This window comes from Cetorhinus maximus, chromosome 15 (assembly GCF_964194155.1).
Source record: "Cetorhinus maximus chromosome 15, sCetMax3.hap1.1, whole genome shotgun sequence".
Classification (NCBI taxonomy): Eukaryota; Metazoa; Chordata; class Chondrichthyes; order Lamniformes; family Cetorhinidae; genus Cetorhinus; species Cetorhinus maximus.
This window is the reverse complement of record NC_135893.1, coordinates 40,517,870-40,535,598: the sequence shown is the minus strand read 5'-3', so window position 1 is coordinate 40,535,598 and position 17,729 is coordinate 40,517,870. Positions and strand designations below refer to the sequence as shown.

The following is a 17,729-nucleotide window of genomic DNA, read 5'->3' as shown; positions in this document are numbered from 1 at the left end:
CGAATTACAAACGTATGACTTGAACAGAATAACCAGCGAGACAAGTTTCTTCTGATAACCCACAATCACTTTATTGAGTTATCCACATTCCTTCAAGAAAGGTTACATTCAACAATCACAGGAAGAATTTTCCCCCTGTCAGGGGGTAAGTGCAGGAGTGGGCGCGGGCAGGCACGCCTCCGATTGGCACCCCTGATTGGGGGCCCGCCGCTATTTTAAGTGGGCAGGCCAATTAAAGCCCACCCAGCGTGATGAAAGAGCGCACTGATCTCCCTGAGGCTAAGTGCTGCCTCAAGGAGATCAGCTCAGAATTAAAACTTTTAAGGTTCATTTTTAAAAATTTCCCTAACATGTCCCCTCATGTGACACTGTCACGTGAGTTGGGTCATGTCCATCACTTTAACTCAAACCTTTATTAAATATTTAAAAACCCTCATGAAACCTCATCCTGCCTGTGGATGAGGTTTCATGCTTTTTCTTAAGCCCGCCAGGGCTCCCGGCCTGCCCGCCAACATTAAGGTTGGACGGGCAGCCCTGTCAAGTACCTAAATTGGTTTATTAATGGCCTTAATAGGCCATTGACAGGTCGGCGGGCGCACAGCTGACTCGGCTGCACCCCCGCCAACCTGAAAATGGAAATGACGCGGGGTGATGCCGGGAGTTCCACCCGATGTCATCCCGCATCATTTTACACGTTGGCGAACAGGCCCCGCCCCCCTGCTCGCCGACCTAAAGATCCTGCCCCACAAGTTACAGTTGCAACTACAACTATGTTGGCCTGGACCCTGTCCTGTTAGAGGCTAAACCCCCTTATTCCTAACTTGATTTCCTAACTTAATATTTACAGTCACCCCTCGGTGGCCTTCCGGTGGTGTCTGTAGGCCCCTCAGTAGAGGTGACCCAGCTGTACCATCTTTCTTGACTGTCTGCAGGAACAGTAATCTACCCTGATCTCTGTTCTTGCTGATACCATTTCTTGCTGCTGCCTTGGCCAACTCCTCTCCAAATTTACAATGCTCCAAACCTTTAGCTCTGATTGACAACTCATGTCCTCATTCTTAGATATCTTTTTTTAAAATCTCCTGCAAAAGACACAAAACCACCTATTTCCTGCTGTTAATCAATTTCGGGAAGGTCAGTCTTTCACACTTCTTAGCCTGTGATTTACACAGCACTAATTCAGTCTCCCTCCATTATCTCGTTTTTAAGGTTGCCAGGTCTCAATCCCTTCCTCTATTGTGGTTGCAAGGCATATGTCTATTGTGCTTTTAATTCTCGACTGCGCTATGTGACTGTCTGCTTCCACTTAAACTTGTAACTTCAGCAGAATCTCACACAAGGAGTTAACCCAGTTTTGTCCTTCAGCTGGAGGAGACAGAAGGCATGGGTGGTGATAAAGAGAGTGCAGCATGAAAAGAGTGCAAAAAATCAGGAATTGAGTAGGAATGGCAATTTGACAGAGAGCAAAGGAAGAGCTGCTTCTTAACCTCCAATATGTTTTTTTTAATTCATTCACGGGATGTGGCCTTCGCTGGCTGGGCCAGCATTTATTGCCCATCCCTAATTGCACTTGAGAAGGTGGTGGTTAGCTGCCTTCTTGAATCACTGCAGTCCCTGTTGTGTAGGTACACCCACAGTGCTGTTAGGAAGGGAGTTCCAGGATTTTGACCCAGCGACAGTGAAGGAACGGTGATATATTTCCAAGTCAGGATGGTGAGTGACTTGGAGGGGAACTTCCAGGTGGTGGTGTTCCCATGCATCTGCTGGCCTTGTCCTTCTAGATGGTAGTGGTTGTGGGTTTGGAAGGTGCTGTTGAAGGGGCCTTGGTGAATCCCTGCAGTGCATCTTGTCAATAGTACACACTGCTGCTACTGTGCATCGGTGGTGGAGGGTTGAATGCTTGTGGATGTGGTGCCAATCAAGTGGGCTGCTTTGTCCTGGATGGTGTCAAGCTTCTTCAGTGTTGCGGGAGCTGCACTCATCCAGGTAAGTGAGGAGTATTCCATCACACTCCTGACTTGTGCCTTGTAGATGGTGGACAGGCTTTGGGGAGTCAGGAGGTGGGTTACTCGTCGCACAATTCTTAGCTCCTGACCTGCTCTTGTAACTACAGTACTTATATGGCTAGTCCAGTTCAGTTTCTAGGTCAATGATAATCCCCAGGATGTTGATAGTGGGGGATTCAGCGATGGTAATGCCATTGAATATCAAAGGGTGACGGTTGGATTCTCTCTCATTGGAGATGGTCATTGCCTGACACTTGTCAGCCCAAGCCTGGATACTGTCCAGATCTTGCAGCATTTGGATATGGATTGCTTCAGTATCTGAGGATTCACAAATGGTGCTGAACATTGTGCAATCATCAGCGAACATCCCCACTTCTGACCTTATGATCAAGGAAGGTCATTGATGAAGCAGCTAATGATGGTTGGGCTGAGGACACTACCCTGAGGGACTTCTGTGGTGATGTCCTGGAGTTAAGATGGCTGACCTCCAACAATCACAACCACCTTCCTTTGTACTAGGTATGATTCCAACCAGCGGAGAGTTTTCCCTGATTCCCATTGACTCCAGTTTTACCAGGGCTCCATGCTCCATCAAATGCAGCCTTGATGTCAAGGGCAGTCACTTTCACCTCATCATGGGAGTTGAGCTCTTGTGTCTCATGCCACGTCATGCCACTCACCCAACCCAATGACCCCTCTTACTCTCCATGCCAATCTTTTCCCCTCTACCCAACCCCATGTCCCTTTATAGCCCCCATGTCAATTTAGTGCCAACCCATGATCCCCATCCACCACCCTTTGTCCTTATACTCTCCATGCCAACTCACCCAGTATTCACCATGGACAGACCTTACGAGCCATGCTGAGATTAAATAAAATAAAGTTCTAAGTATCTATAACAGATGACTTCACTATATAAAAGACTATCATCGATAAAAGCCCATTTAATACATTTAAATCCCTTCAAGTACTTAATCCTGTCTAAAAACAAGCTTTTGTGTTTATAGCCCCACATCAAATACCGCTAGTCTCTTTATTACCTCTTAGAGCTGCCAATCAAACCATGAATTTACAAACACCTCCCCCCACTGTGACAATGAGATTAGGGAAATAGTCAAGCAGAAATGACACAATAATGATAGCACTCAGGCTTATGTCAACAAACATTTATTGAAATTGCAAGCACTGACTTTTTTTCAACTGTTAGCTCTTTTTTCAAAATGTAAAGGGCAGAGGATTTAAATGACTTGACAGTTCCACAAACCTTATCCACCTCATATGCATATTCATGTTTACTCTTAACAATCCCAGAGGGTACCTTTCCTCTCCCAAAGGGAAGAGATAACTGTGGCATGTTTAAACCTTTCCCCCTAATGTCTAAAACCCCTGAGTCACGTTTCAGAAACCTGGGTGACCAACATATTTGCTGCTTGAAGGCAGCTGCACTTTTAAATGTGTCACAGGCCTCTGTGAGCTGCTAATGTGTCAAATCATCCCACCCCCCTCTCCCCACCCTAGCGAAATGGTCTGTGCCGGATATGGGCGTGGGACTTCCAGACTCCAGATTCTGGGCTCCGCCGCCATTTTAGCTAACGCACAGAGGCCTTTGGGCTTTTCGAAAATACAGCCCTTTGTACCAGTGTTTACAGTAGAGGAAATGGGGAAGTTTTGCTACATTTATAGAGGGCATTGGTGAGACCACATCTGAAGTACTGTGTACAGTTTTGGTGTCCTTACTTGAGAAAGGATATAATAACGTTAACAGCAGTTCAGAGGAGGTTTACTTGACTGATTCCTGGGGTGAGGGGGTTATCTTATGAGAAAAGGTTAGACAGGCTGGGTCTGTATCCATTGGAGTTTGGAAGAATGACGGATGATCTTATTGAAACATATAAGATCCTGAGGGGACTCGACAGAGTGGATGCTGAAAGGATGGTTCCCCTTGTGGGAGAGACTAGAACTTGGGGATGCAGTTCAAAAATAAGGGGCCTCCCATTTAAGATGGAGGTGGGGGGAATTTTTGTTGTCTCAGAGGGTCATTAGTCTGTGGAATTCTCTTCCCCAGAGAGCAGTGGAGGCTAGGTTGTTGAATAATTTTAAAGCTGAGTTAGATAGGTTCTTAAGATAAAAGCAAAATACTGCGGATGCTGGAAATCTGAAACAAAAATAAAAATTGCTGGAAAACTCAGCAGGTCTGACAGCGTCTGTGGAGAGAAAAGCAGAGTTAACGTATTGAGCCCATATGACTCTATATCAGATCATATGGACTCGAAACATTAACTCTCTCTTCCTCTCTTCAGATGCTGTCAGACCTGCTGAGTTTTTAGATAGGTTCTTGATTGACAAGGGAGACACATGGTACAAGGGGTAAACAGGAAAGTGAAGTTGAGGCGGCAATCAGATTAGTCATAATCCTGCTGAGCGGTGAAGCAGGCTGGAGGGGCTGAATGGCCTACTCCTGCTCCTAATCTGTAATTTTGCATGTTCAGCATCTTTGACATCTCAAGGAAATGATTATTGAATCAGGGTCAGGGATGCAGCAGAGTTAACATAAGCAAAATAACTATAAGAAAGAAAATAAAGATGCCAAAGGGTGACAAATCCACAGAATCAGATGGTCTCCTCCCCATGGCTTGAACGAGTAGGTCAGGACATTGCAGCTGTCTGACTATAATCTTCTAAGGTTCTCACAATTTGGGAACTATTGCTTCAGATTGGAAAATTGTGCAGGTCATTGCATTACTTGAGAAAGGTGAGAGAGGGAACCCAGGGACTTATAAATCAGTTAACCTAACACCTGCTGTTGGGAAATTACTGAATTCTATAATTATCAGGATAGAGTGACTGAACAGCTTGAAATTTTTCAGCTGATCAGAAAGCCAGAATTTGGTTTTGTAAAGGGTAGGTCAAGTCTGATGAACCTGTTTGAATTTTTTGAAGAGGTGGCCAAAGCGGTAGGTAGGGGAATGACTGTGTTATTTATATGGACTTCCAGGAGGCATTTGGTAAAGTCCCACATAATAAACTGTCAGTTAAAGTTGAACTCATGGAATTGAAGGCAAATTATTGACCTGTTTAGGAAATTGGCAGAATGACAGGAGACAGACAGCAGGAATAATGTGCAGGTACTCAAATTGGCAGGATGTCACTAGTGGTATCCTGCAAGGATCTGTGTTGGGACCTCAATGATTCACCATATTTGTTAGCAACTTGATAATAGGGTAGAGAGCCACATATCCAAATTTGCTGATTACAGAAAGACAGACAGTATTGTAAGAAGTGATTACAAAATGATTTTGATAGATTAAGCGAATGAGCAAAATAGTAGCAAATTGATTTCAATGTAGACAAATGTGAGGCTCTCCACTTTGGACCGGAAAAGGATAGAACAGGATACTATCGAAATGTTGAGAAGCTAGAAACAGTGGATGTCTAAAGAGAGCTTGGCGTCCAGGTACACAGATAACGAGAGTGTCAGGAACAGATATAGAAATCAATCACAAAGGCTAATGGAATGCTGGTCTTCATATCCAGAGAACTAGAATACAAGGGAGTAACTTCATTCTGCAGTTATACCACACCTGGAGTGGTATTGGGCACCACATCTTGGGAAGGATATTGGTCTTGGAGGGAACACAGTGTAGATTTACCAGAATGAGACTTGGATTCTAAGGATTAAATTATGAGGGGAGATTACACAAACCAGGGTTGTATCCCTTGGAATTTACAAGGTTAAAAGGTGATTTGATCAAAGTTTTCAAGATATTAAGGGGAACAGGAAGGGTAGATGGAGAGAAACTATTTTTATTGGTTAGGGAGACTGGGACTAGGCAATATAGTCTAAAAATTGAAATTAGAAGACACTTCTACACACAAACCTGTGGTAGAAGTTTGGAACTTTCTTTTCAAATGGCAATTGATGCTCAATCAATTGTTAAATTTTAAACTGAGATTGATAGATTTTTGTTATCCAAAAGTATTAAGGGATATGGGGCAAAGGTGGGTATGTGGAGTTAGGTCACAGATCAGCAACGATCTCATTGAATGGTGGAACAGGTTTGAGGGGCTGATTGGCCTCCTCTTGTTCCTAACATACTAAATAAATACTTTGTATTGGTATTTACAAGGAAGAGGATTTTGCTACAGTAAATGAAGAGATTGTTGGGATACCGGGTGAGATAAAAATATTTAAAGAAGAGATTCCTGAATGACCGGCAATATTAAAGTGGATGAGTTACCCAGTCTCCTAGGTCATCAGGGGAGGTGAAGGTGGAATTTGCTGAGGTGCTAGCTGCCATCTTCCAACCCTCCTCAGATACAACTGCAGTGCCAGGATTAAAAATTGTAAAACTGGAGGATTACAAATGTTACACCCTTCTGTAAAAAAAGGGGAGAAGGATAACGCTGGTAATTACAGGCCAGTCAGTTTAACAATTAGTGGGGAACCTGTTAAAAACAATAATCGAGAGAAAAGGAACAGGCACTGGACAATATGGATTAATACAGCAGAGGCAGCATGGGGCTGAATTTTGCCCCCATCGGGGGGATTGTGCGGGGGCAGGCGGGAGTGAGCACAAATTCGATTGGCTCCCCCGATCGGGTCCACGCTGCCAATTTACGTGGGCGGGCCAATTAAGGCCCGCCCAGTGTGATGCGCACCCGGAAGTGCTGTATGCTTCCTGTGCGGGTGTGGGGGGGGGGAATTCCCTGAGTCCCGGCCAGTGCTCTTTCACGCATGCGCATGAAGGAGCGCAGAAATCTCCATGAGGCACCTCTGTGCCTCAGGGAGATCAGTTTGATATTTGAAAATTTAAATAAAGGAAAAAAAAACTTTTAAAACATGTCCCCTCATGTGACAGTGTCACATGAGCTGGGACATATCAATGAATTTTTTTCATAATTTTTATTGAATTTTAAAACACTTCACAAAACCTCATCCTGCCCACGGATGAGGTTTCATGAAAAATGGGAAGGCCGCCTGGGCTCTTCGCCTGCCTGCCAACCTTAAGGTTGGATGGGCAGCTCAGTTAGTTGTTTTAATTAGTTTTTAACAGGCCTTAATGGGCCTTTGACAGTTCGACGGGCACGCAGCGCGCTGAACTGAAAATCTAAATGACGCGCGGTGACGTCGGGACACGCGCCCGATGTCACCGCACGTCATTTTACATGTCGGCGAGCAGGCCCCACCCCCACTCACCGACCCATGTATTTGTTCAGGACAGTCATGTTTGATAAAGTGCCAGAGAGTGTGGATGAGGGCAGTACAGTTGATATTGTGTATGTTGATCTCCAAACAGAGTTTGAAAAAAAATGCCATTTAAGCTTGCTAGCAAAATTGAATCCATGAGCTAAAATGGACAGTAGCAACATGGATACAAAATTGGCTAAGGGTAGAAGCAAGAGTTGTGGTGAATGGTTGTTTCTCAGACTGGAGTGAGGTATTCCACAAGGTTCAGCTCTTGGATCACTACTGTTTTTGGTACAAGCTAATGACTTGGACTTGACAGTACTGGGCAAATTTTTGAAATTTGCTGATGAGGTGAAACTTGGAAGTGTAGTAAATATTGAGGACCACAGCAACAGGCTTCAGGAAGACATGGACAAGCTGGTGAAATGGGCAGACATATAGCTGATGAAATTCAATGCAGAAAGGAGTCAGAGGGGAAGCAAGGACAATTTTTAAAATGCAACAGGTTATCATTATCTGGAATTCATCGTCTTGAAAGGGTGGTAGAAGCAGATTCGAAAAAGAATTGGACTAGTACTTGAAGTAATTGCAGAGCTAGGGGCAAAGGGCAGGGGAGTGGGAATAATTGAATAATTCTTCAAAGAGCCAGTGTGGATAGGATGGGATGAATTGCTGCCTTCAGCATGGTATCTTTCTATGATTCACCACAACTCTGGGAGAATGAGGATACACGGATTGCAGCCCCAGGATACAGAGAATATTGTATGTGTAACTGTGGGATTGTGTGCATGGTCCCAGGATAGCAAACTCCACATCACAATGTGATTCTCACTAAATATCAGAGCCAGGCTCAGTCTTGCCCTCCAGAAAATATTTCCACAAAAGACAAATAGAATGTTAAACCAAAACCCAGTTATAAGCAATGTTTTTTTTCCCTTAATGATTAAAAGCCTTTTTATAGCCAGTGATTTTCCTTTACAGTGGGATGCTATCAGTGAGATGGATGAGTTCTTCACTCCAATCCACACCTACCAAGTCTGCAATGTCATGTCTCCAAATCAGAACAACTGGCTAAGGACGAATTGGCTACAGCGGAATGGAGCACGTCGAATATACATTGAAATAAAATTCACCCTACGAGACTGCAACAGTATGCCAGGAGTTGTGGGGACCTGCAAGGAGACCTTCAACCTGTATTACTTTGAGTCAGACAGGGACATTGGCAGCAATGTCTGGGAAAACCAGTTTGTAAAGATTGACACAGTGGCAGCTGATGAAAGCTTCACCAGTGTAGACTTGGGAATCCGGAGGCTGAAATTAAACACTGAAGTTCGCGGAGTGGGCCCACTCAACAAAAAAGGAATTTACCTGGCTTTTCAGGATATAGGAGCTTGCATTGCGATTGTGTCAGTGAGGGTGTACTACAAGAAATGCCCGGCCATGGTACAGAACTTGGCTGACTTTCCCGATGCAGTGACTGGTGCTGACTCCTCCTCTCTGGTAGAGGTACAAGGTCAATGTGTGGACCACAGTGAAGAAAGAGATACACCCAAGATGTACTGCAGTGCGGAAGGGGAATGGCTCGTTCCCATTGGGAAGTGCGTCTGTAGTGCTGGCTACGAGGAGCAGAGAGATAGCTGCCGAGGTAAGACTCATTTCAAATTTCCTTAAATAAATGAAGTAGAAGTTAATGGCGGTTTTTGATCTATGGTCCCCAAGGTTTTCCACCAATGGGGTTTGCCTCAAGGTTTGCTTTAGACTGATTGATGGAGATTGATCGCTGTCATTAATCAATAACTCCACTATTGGTTGTATCATGTGATTACCAGAATGTTGAAACTCTTTCGAGTTATCAACAGTCACAGATTGCAACTCTTTCGAGTACAATCACAGTTCTTGGTTTCCGGGAGTGGGACATGAACCCACAACCCTCTGATTCAAAGGCGAGGGTGCTATGAACTGAGCCACAGCTGACACCTCCCAGAATGTTGAAGGTGAACTCAATGGATCTTGAATTATTCTCATCTGGTCATTCCTATTTATCTATGCCAGTCACTGCATAGACATTTCCAATCAGCTCTTCTTAAACATTGACACCTGATGTATAAAGTAAGATTTAACATTGAATACAAACAGCTCATTACTGCCAACAGGAGTTTAAGGGTACAACGCACTAACACCCATTAATGGGACCTTATTTTAATTGCTTGTTCTTCAGCTTGGAAGTTACAAATTGGAAGTGCAAAGAAATCCACGTAAAATGTCCAATCCTTAAAGAGGAAGACAATCTATTATCTCTGTTATCCATGTTTCATATTATGCTATTGTGTCATAATTCACTGAGCAAAGGAGGAATCTGGAGCCAGTCTTTCCTTAACGTAGGTTTATTTACAAAACTCAGAGAACGGGCACACACTCCTTCCCCCCCCACCTTCCTCCCACCCACAGGTGGAAACTGGTTCTTATATATACTTAAGAACAATGCCCTAACCTTTCCCCAGTTAATAACAGCTGCTCTCACTTACAACTAGGCCATGCACTTCATTGTGACAGAATTGCAACATTAAAATTGCCGCTGATGGGGTACATGCACACACATGCAAACACGTACTAAAACTTGCACATATGTACAGGTATGTAGCTACAAACACATACATATACAAATACAAGCACACATACAAGCACACATATCCAAAGATACAATCACACACACACACACATGTATAAACACACACTTGTATACAAAAACACATACAGACACACACTTATAAATTCATACAATGTACACACACAAGAACAAGACACTTGAATAGATATACATTTGGATCGCATATATGGACATACACAAGCACATGTGTATGCATTAACAAACATACATACAGAAATAGACACACACATAATCACACACATTCACACATGATATACACCAAAGTACAAAATTAAGAAAGGTTGGTGAACAATGTGTAACTAAAATCAAGCTGTGGATAGGTTAAAACCATTGTGTCAAGGAGTCTGAATAAATCACTTCCTTTTCTGATAGGTTTCAGAATTTTATTGGTCTTCTGGGATCACGTCATTATTCAGTTTGTTTCTGAAAATGAAAGCCAGAACTATGAACTTTGAAGTAATGAGAAGTGATTAAATTGAGAATGCAGTGGGTCAACAAGCTGGTATTCAATCAGTTGAGGGGGGAAGAGGGGGAAGACACGACTTCATTTGTTGCAATAGATTTTAGATATTTCCGAAGGGGCTGTGAGCTATGGAGGTGCAAAACATTCTCCCAAGAGGGACTGAGATGTAATACCCTAGGGACTGAGATGTAATACCCTATCTCATTGGCACAGTTCCCATGTTCTGCTTTGCAGCCAGTGATGGTGGTGGGTAAAATAAAGTAGATCCTTAGCATCAGCTGTGAAAGTGAGCATTTTCAGAAGTGGCTGGGAAATAGACCCTCAGAGGCCATTCTTTAAGATATTTATGAAAGATTTGAATAGGATGTGATAGTGCAAAACCTTGTTTGACTATACTGGGGGTAGTCTCCACCTCTTTATAGCTGCTGGGTTCTCAGAGGCTGGAGACATTGGGCCAGAATTAAATTTAAAATGGCAGTAACTCTGATACACACACAGTCTCATTTTAATATTTAAATTGCCAATCCATCTTCCAGGTCGGGTTTGGTTGCCCTCAACCCCCCCTTCCCCATCCACCCCAACATCTTCCCCTGCACTATCCCCTCATCTGCCCATCTCCCCGCCTCTCCTCCCCATCTCCCATCCCACCTCACCTGCACCCCACCCATCTCCCCCCATCTCTTCTCCCCACTTCTCCCTATCTCCGGCATCTCTCTCCCTCCCACACCACATACCCTCAGCTCCTCCATCTACCCTCCCCCATATCTCACCCCATCTTAACTCCCCCCCGAATTTTCCCGGTTCTCCAATCTCCCCCACATTTCCCCTGTCCTCCCACCTCCCCCTACCCGCATCTCTATCCCATCTCCCGCCCCCCATTTAGCCCCATCTACACCCCTCCCCACATCTCTCCCTCTGTTCCCATCTCCCTTCCATCTCCCCCAACCCCATCTCTTCCCCCGTCCTCCCATCTCTCTCCCCACCTTATCCTATCTCTCTTCCCCCGCTCCCATCTCTCCCCCATCTATCCCCTCGCTCATCCCATCTCTCCTCCTTCCTCACTCCCTCTCCTAATTACTTCCCCTCCTACCATCCCTCTCTTCCACCTCCCATATCTCCACCACTTCCTCCCCCTCACATCTCTTTCATCCTTCCTCCCTTCTCTCCCCCCTCACATCTCTCCCCCATCGCGCACCCCCTCCCTTCTCTCTCCTCCTCTCCTCCCATCTTTCTCCTCCCACCTCCTCCCATCTCTCTCCACCCACGTCTATCACCCCCTCCTCCCATCTCACTCACCTCCTCCTCCCTCCATCATTCTCACCCCTTCCTTCCACCTCTCTTACCCCCTCCTCCCATCTTTCTCCTCCACCTCCACCCATCTCTCCTTCCTTCTCTCCCCTTCCTCTCCCCCTTCTTTCCCCCTTCTCTCCCCCTCCTATTCCCCATCCTCTCCCCTTCTCCCTCCTCTCCTCCCATGTCTCTCCCCCTCCCCCCACCTCTGTCCTGCCTACTCCATTCTATCCTGCCTCTAACCTTCAATGCCCACTCCTCCCTTCCTCGCTCCGTCCCCTCCCTCCCCTCCTCTCTCCCTCTTCCCCCTCCCTCCCTTCTCCATCCCATCCCCCATTCCCCTGCCATCCCTCACCCCCTCCCTTCCCTCTTCCCTTCGCCGCTCTATCCCCCTTCCCTTCCGCCTCTCCCTCCCACTCCATTGTCCCTCTCCCTCCCTCCTACCCCCTCACCCTCCCCCTACCCCTCTCTTTCCCCTCCCTTCCCCACTCCCTTACCCCCTCCCTCCCTCCCCCTACCTTCCCCCTACCTTCCCCCTCTCTCTCCCCCTACCTTCCTCCTATCTCCCCCCTCTTTCTCCTCATTCTGTTCTCCTTCTCCCTACCCCTCCATTCCCTCCTTCCCCCTCTCTCTCCTCCCTCCGTTCTCCCTCTCTCCTCCTCCTGTTCCCCTCCTCTCTCTCGCCCCTCCCTTCACCCTCTAATGCCCCTCCCTTCCCCCTCTCTCGCCCCTCCTTTCCCCCCTCCCTTTCCCCCATTCTTGCCCCTCCCATCCTCCTCTCTTGCTCTTCCCTTCCCCCCTCTCCCCCTCCTTTCCCCCCTCCCTTGCCCCTCTCCCCCTCCCCTACCCCTCTTCCCCCCGCTACCCCCCTCTACTCCTCCTTCCCCACTCTTTCCCCCTCCCTTCCCCCTTCCACCTCCCTTTCCCCTCCTGTTCCCCCCTTTCCCCCTCTACACACCTTCCTTTCCCCCTCTATCCCCCATTCTCTGCCTCCCTATCCCCCTCTCCCCCCTGCCTTTCCCCCTCTCTCCTCTCCCATTCCCCCATCAGCCTCCCTTTCCTCCTCTCCCCCTCCCTTCCCCCCTCTCTCCCTACCTTCCCCTTCTCTCCCTCTCACTTCCCCCCTCCCTTCCCCTCCCATCCCCTTCCGTCCCCTCCCTTCCCTCCACTCTCCCCCTCCATTCTCCCTCTCTACCCTCCCTTCCCCCTCCCTCCCCCTCCCTTCCCGCTCACTTCCCCCCAATCCCTTCCCCTCCCTTCCCTTCCCCCTCTCTCACCCTCCCTTCCCCCTCTCTCACCCTCCCTTCTGCCCTCTCTCCCCCTCCTCCACCTCCCTAATCCCCCTTCTCCCCCCGCCCCTCTCCCCTCTCCCCTCTCTCCTCCCCCCACCTCCCTCCCCCCTCCCCCTCCCCCGTCTCCCCACTCCCCCTCTCCCCACCCTCCCCCCGCCTCCCCTCTCCCCCTCTCCCCCACTCCCCACGCCTCCCCTCTCCCTCCTCTCACCCCCTCTCCCCCCGCCTCCCCTCTCACCCCCTCTCCCTCCGCCTCCCCTCTCACCCCCTCTCCCCCGCCTCCCCTCTCACCCCCTCTCCCTCCGCCTCCCCTCTCACCCCCTCTCCCCCGCCTCCTATCTCACCCCCTCTCCCCCGCCTCCCCTCTCACCCCCTCTCCCCTGCCTCCCCTCTCACCCCCTCTCCCCCAGACTCCCCTCTCCCCCCCTCCTCCCGTCCCTCCTGCCGTTTCTCCTCCCCCCTCCTCCCGTTTCTCCTCCCCCCTCCTCCCGTTTCTCCTCCCCCCTCCTCCCGTTTCTCCTCCCCCCTCCTCCGGTTTCTCCTCCCCCCTCCTCCCGTTTCTCCTCCCCCCTCCTCCCGTTTCTCCTCCCCCCTCCTCCCGTTTCTCCTCCCCCCTCCTCCCGTTTCTCCTCCCCCCTCCTCCCTTCTCTCCTCTCCTCCCCCGTTCCTCTCTCCCTCTCCCCCTCCCCTCCCCTCTCCCCCTCTCCACCCCACCCTCTCCCCGCCTCCTCCACCCTCCTCCCCTCTCCTCACCCTCCTCCCCTCTCCTCACCCTCCTCCCCTCCTCCTCCTCCTCCCTCCTTTCGTCTGTCCTCCCAAGAACTCCATTTGAGTGTGATATTGGTACAAGGCCATAAAATAATACATTAAGGTAGTTGACTAAAAGCTTGGTCATTGTGTTTCTTGCACTAGAGATTCGCAGAGATTATACACCAGTTTCTCTGTGTGTAACAGGAGTTTTATTCGATGCTTTATAATGCCTGCTCTCTCATGCTTGTAGCAGCTTGCCTCAATTTAGTTTATTTTTCCAATTAGTGACCATACCCATGTTAACTAAGCATACACAGTGATTAGGCACGCTTAATCAAACACCAAACAATTGAAGATTACAGTCATATATGAAGAGAGCGTTGTAAAGCAACCTACCCCAAACCCAATAGCTGTATCATCTTAAGTGAAGTGCTGGTAATCTTGTTATGTATTTTAAATTATGATGACTGATGTCACCGTCAACTGAGGCTGATGAGATGATCTAAGATTTCATTTTCTTGATATCTATTGTGACTGTGGGTCCAGTTTGAATTTTAATTCTGGTGTTTATTAGTGGATTAATACATTGACTAAATAGATATCTGCTTTCTAATCTACTAAGTAAGTTTTTTTCTTACTCAATCAGTTGGAATTTAACCTAAGTCTCGGTTTGATGGATTTTCTAACGTGTTTTATTTACTCCATTTTGTTAATTATTGCCTATCTTTGGCTCAGGTGAACTGTGGTTTTATTGATCCTGAGGAGGTTTACCTTCCCTCATCAGTATTTAATTGAAACTCTTCAATCAGCTGCAAGGAGATGACTTAGAAAAACCCTGGACATGCTTAGCAGCTTCATTGATAATGGGAGAATTGCAATTGGCCTGACACCTTTTTCAAATAATCAGGAGCACAACTTGCAAGAAACATATATCATCTTTGATGATATATACTCGTCATTTAGTTTGCTGGCAAATGGAACATGAACAAACTGCAGCATATGAGACTGGTGATCTGAAGCATACAGAACACTAGCCATTGCAGCATTGTATAAGATTAGTACAGTGCAACATATAGAGTTGGTCACTCAGCATGTAAACACAATAAACTGCAGCAAATAGAACACTAGTGATGTGCAGCATATAGAAGAGTAGTGCTCTGCAGCATATGGAAGGCTAGCCAGCTGCATTATATAGATGACTTGTGGTCCTTAACATATAGAAAACTAGTAAACAGCAGCATATAGAGCACTAGTAAATTGCAGAATAGAGAACACTGGTCATTGCATCATACATAAAATAGTATAGTGCAGCATATAGAGGACGTGTAAACTGTAGATGATAAAGTATGAGTAAACTGTTGCATACAGCACTAATAAGCTACAGCGTCTAGAATAGTGCTAAGTTGTAGCATATAGAGCATTCGTAAACAGCAGCATATGGAAGACTAGTAGTCTGAAGCATATAGTGCATGAGTGATCTGCAGCATATAGAGATCTGGTAAACTACAACATTTTAACACCCGTTTAAAACATCTTATAGAAGTCTACTGCACTGGAACACTGTCGTATAAAGAATACTAGTGCACCAGAGCATATAGCACCTGTGTAAACTGCAGTATATGGAAATCTAGTAAACCCTAGCATCAAAGCACAGTGAATGACAGCCAACAGGATACCAGTAAACTACAGGGCATAGAGCACTCCTGAACTTCAACTTACAGAAACTGGTAAATAGGGCAAACAGAACTCCAGTCACTGCAGCATATAGAACACTAGAAAACTGCAGCATATAAAACACTAGAAAACTGCAGCATATAAAACACCAGCAAATAGCAGCATAAAGAATATTGTAAACTGCAGCATAAAGAATACTAGAAAACTGCAGCATAAAGAATACCAGAAAAAAACGGCATAAAGAATACCAGAAAACTGCAACATAAAGAATACCAGAAAACTGCAACATAAAGAATACCAGAAAACTGTAGCATAAAGAATACCAGAAAAAAACAGCATAAAGAATACCAGAAAACTGCAGCATAAAGAATACCAGAAAACTGCAACATAAAGAATACCAGAAAACTGTAGCATAAAGAATACCAGAAAAAAAAGCATAAAGAATACCAGAAAAGTGCAGCATAAAGAATACCAGAAAACTGAAGCATAAAGAATACCAGAAAACTTCAGCATAAAGAATACCAGAAAACTGCAGCATAAAGAATACTAGTGAACTGCAACATAAAGGATACTAGAAAATTGCAGCATAAAGAATACTAGAAAACTGCAACATAAATGATACTAGAAAATTGCAGCAATAAAGAAAACTAAAAAACTGCAACATTAAGAGAGCTAGAAAACAGCAGCATATAGAATCCTAGAAAACAGCAGCATATAGAATCCTAGAAAACGGCAGCATATAGAATCCTAGAAAACGGCAGCATATAGAACGCTAGAACACTGCAGCATAAAGAATACCAGAAAACTGCGGCATAAAGAATACTAGTGAACTGCAACATAAAGGATACTAGAAAATTGCAGCATAAAGAATACTAGAAAACTGCAGCATATAGAACACTAGAAAACTGCAGCATAAAGAACGCTAACAAAAAAGAGCATAAATAATACTAGTGAACTGCAACATAAAGAATAGTAGAAAATTGCAGCATAAAGAATACCAGAAAACTGCAGCATAAAGAATACTAGAAAACTGCAGCATATAGAACACTAGCAAAAAGGAGCATAAATAATACTAGTGAACTGCAACATAAAGAATAGTAGAAAACTGCAACATAAAGAATACTAGAAAACTGCAGCATATAGAACACTAGCAAAAAGGAGCATAAATAATACTAGTGAACTGCAACATAAAGAATAGTAGAAAACTGCAGCATAAAGAATACTAGAAAACTGCAGCATATAGAACACTAGCAAAAAGGAGCATAAATAATACTAGTGAACTGCAACATAAAGAATATTAGAAAACTGCAACATACAGAATAGTAGAAAACTGCAGCATAAAGAATACCAGAAAACTGCAACATAAAGGATACTAGAAAATTGGAGCATAAAGAATACTAGAAAACAGCAACATAAATGATACTAGAAAATTGCAGCATAAAGAAAACTAAAAAACTGCAACATTAAGAGAGCTAAAAAAACAGCAGCATATAGAATCCTAGAAAATTGCAGCATATAGAACACTAGAAAACTGCAGCATAAAGAATACCAGAAAACTGCGGCATAAAGAATACTAGTGAACTGCAACATAAAGGATACTAGAAAATTGCAGCATAAATAATACTAGAAAACTGCAGCATAGAGAATGCAAGAAAACTGAAGCATAAAGAATGCTAGAAAACTGCAGCATATAGAACACCATAAAACTTGAGCATAAAGAATACTAGAAAACTGCAGCATATCGAACACTAGAAAACTGCAGCATATAGAACACTAGCAAAAAGGAGCATAAATAATACTAGTGAACTGCAACATAAAGGATACTAGAAAATTGCAGCATAAAGAATACTAGAAAACTGCAACATAAATGATACTAGAAAATTGCAGCATAAAGAAAACTAAAAAACTGCAACGTTAAGAGAGCTAGAAAACAGCAGCATATAGAATCCTAGAAAACAGCAGCATATAGAATCCTAGAAAACGGCAGCATATAGAATCCTAGAAAACGGCAGCATATAGAACGCTAGAACACTGCAGCATAAAGAATACCAGAAAACTGCGGCATAAAGAATACTAGTGAACTGCAACATAAAGGATACTAGAAAATTGCAGCATAAAGAATACTAGAAAACTGCAGCATATAGAACACTAGAAAACTGCAGCTTAAAGAACGCTAACAAAAAAGAGCATAAATAATACTAGTGAACTGCAACATAAAGAATAGTAGAAAATTGCAGCATAAAGAATACCAGAAAACTGCAGCATAAAGAATACTAGAAAACTGCAGCATATAGAACACTAGCAAAAAGGAGCATAAATAATACTAGTGAACTGCAACATAAAGAATAGTAGAAAACTGCAGCATAAAGAATACTAGAAAACTGCAGCATATAGAACA

At 45.0% G+C, this 17,729-nt stretch overlaps 1 protein-coding gene across 2 annotated transcripts in view; it reads left to right on the top strand.

Annotated features, from left to right (window-relative positions):
- Positions 1-17,729, top strand: part of epha8 (eph receptor A8) — a 568,862-nt gene that overhangs the window by 123,773 nt on the left and 427,360 nt on the right. For both annotated transcript variants that reach the window (XM_078558294.1, XM_078558293.1), the window contains exon 3: positions 8,176-8,839. In XM_078558294.1, coding sequence (XP_078414420.1) covers positions 8,176-8,839 — 664 coding nt within the window. The remainder of the gene's footprint in view (positions 1-8,175; positions 8,840-17,729) is intronic.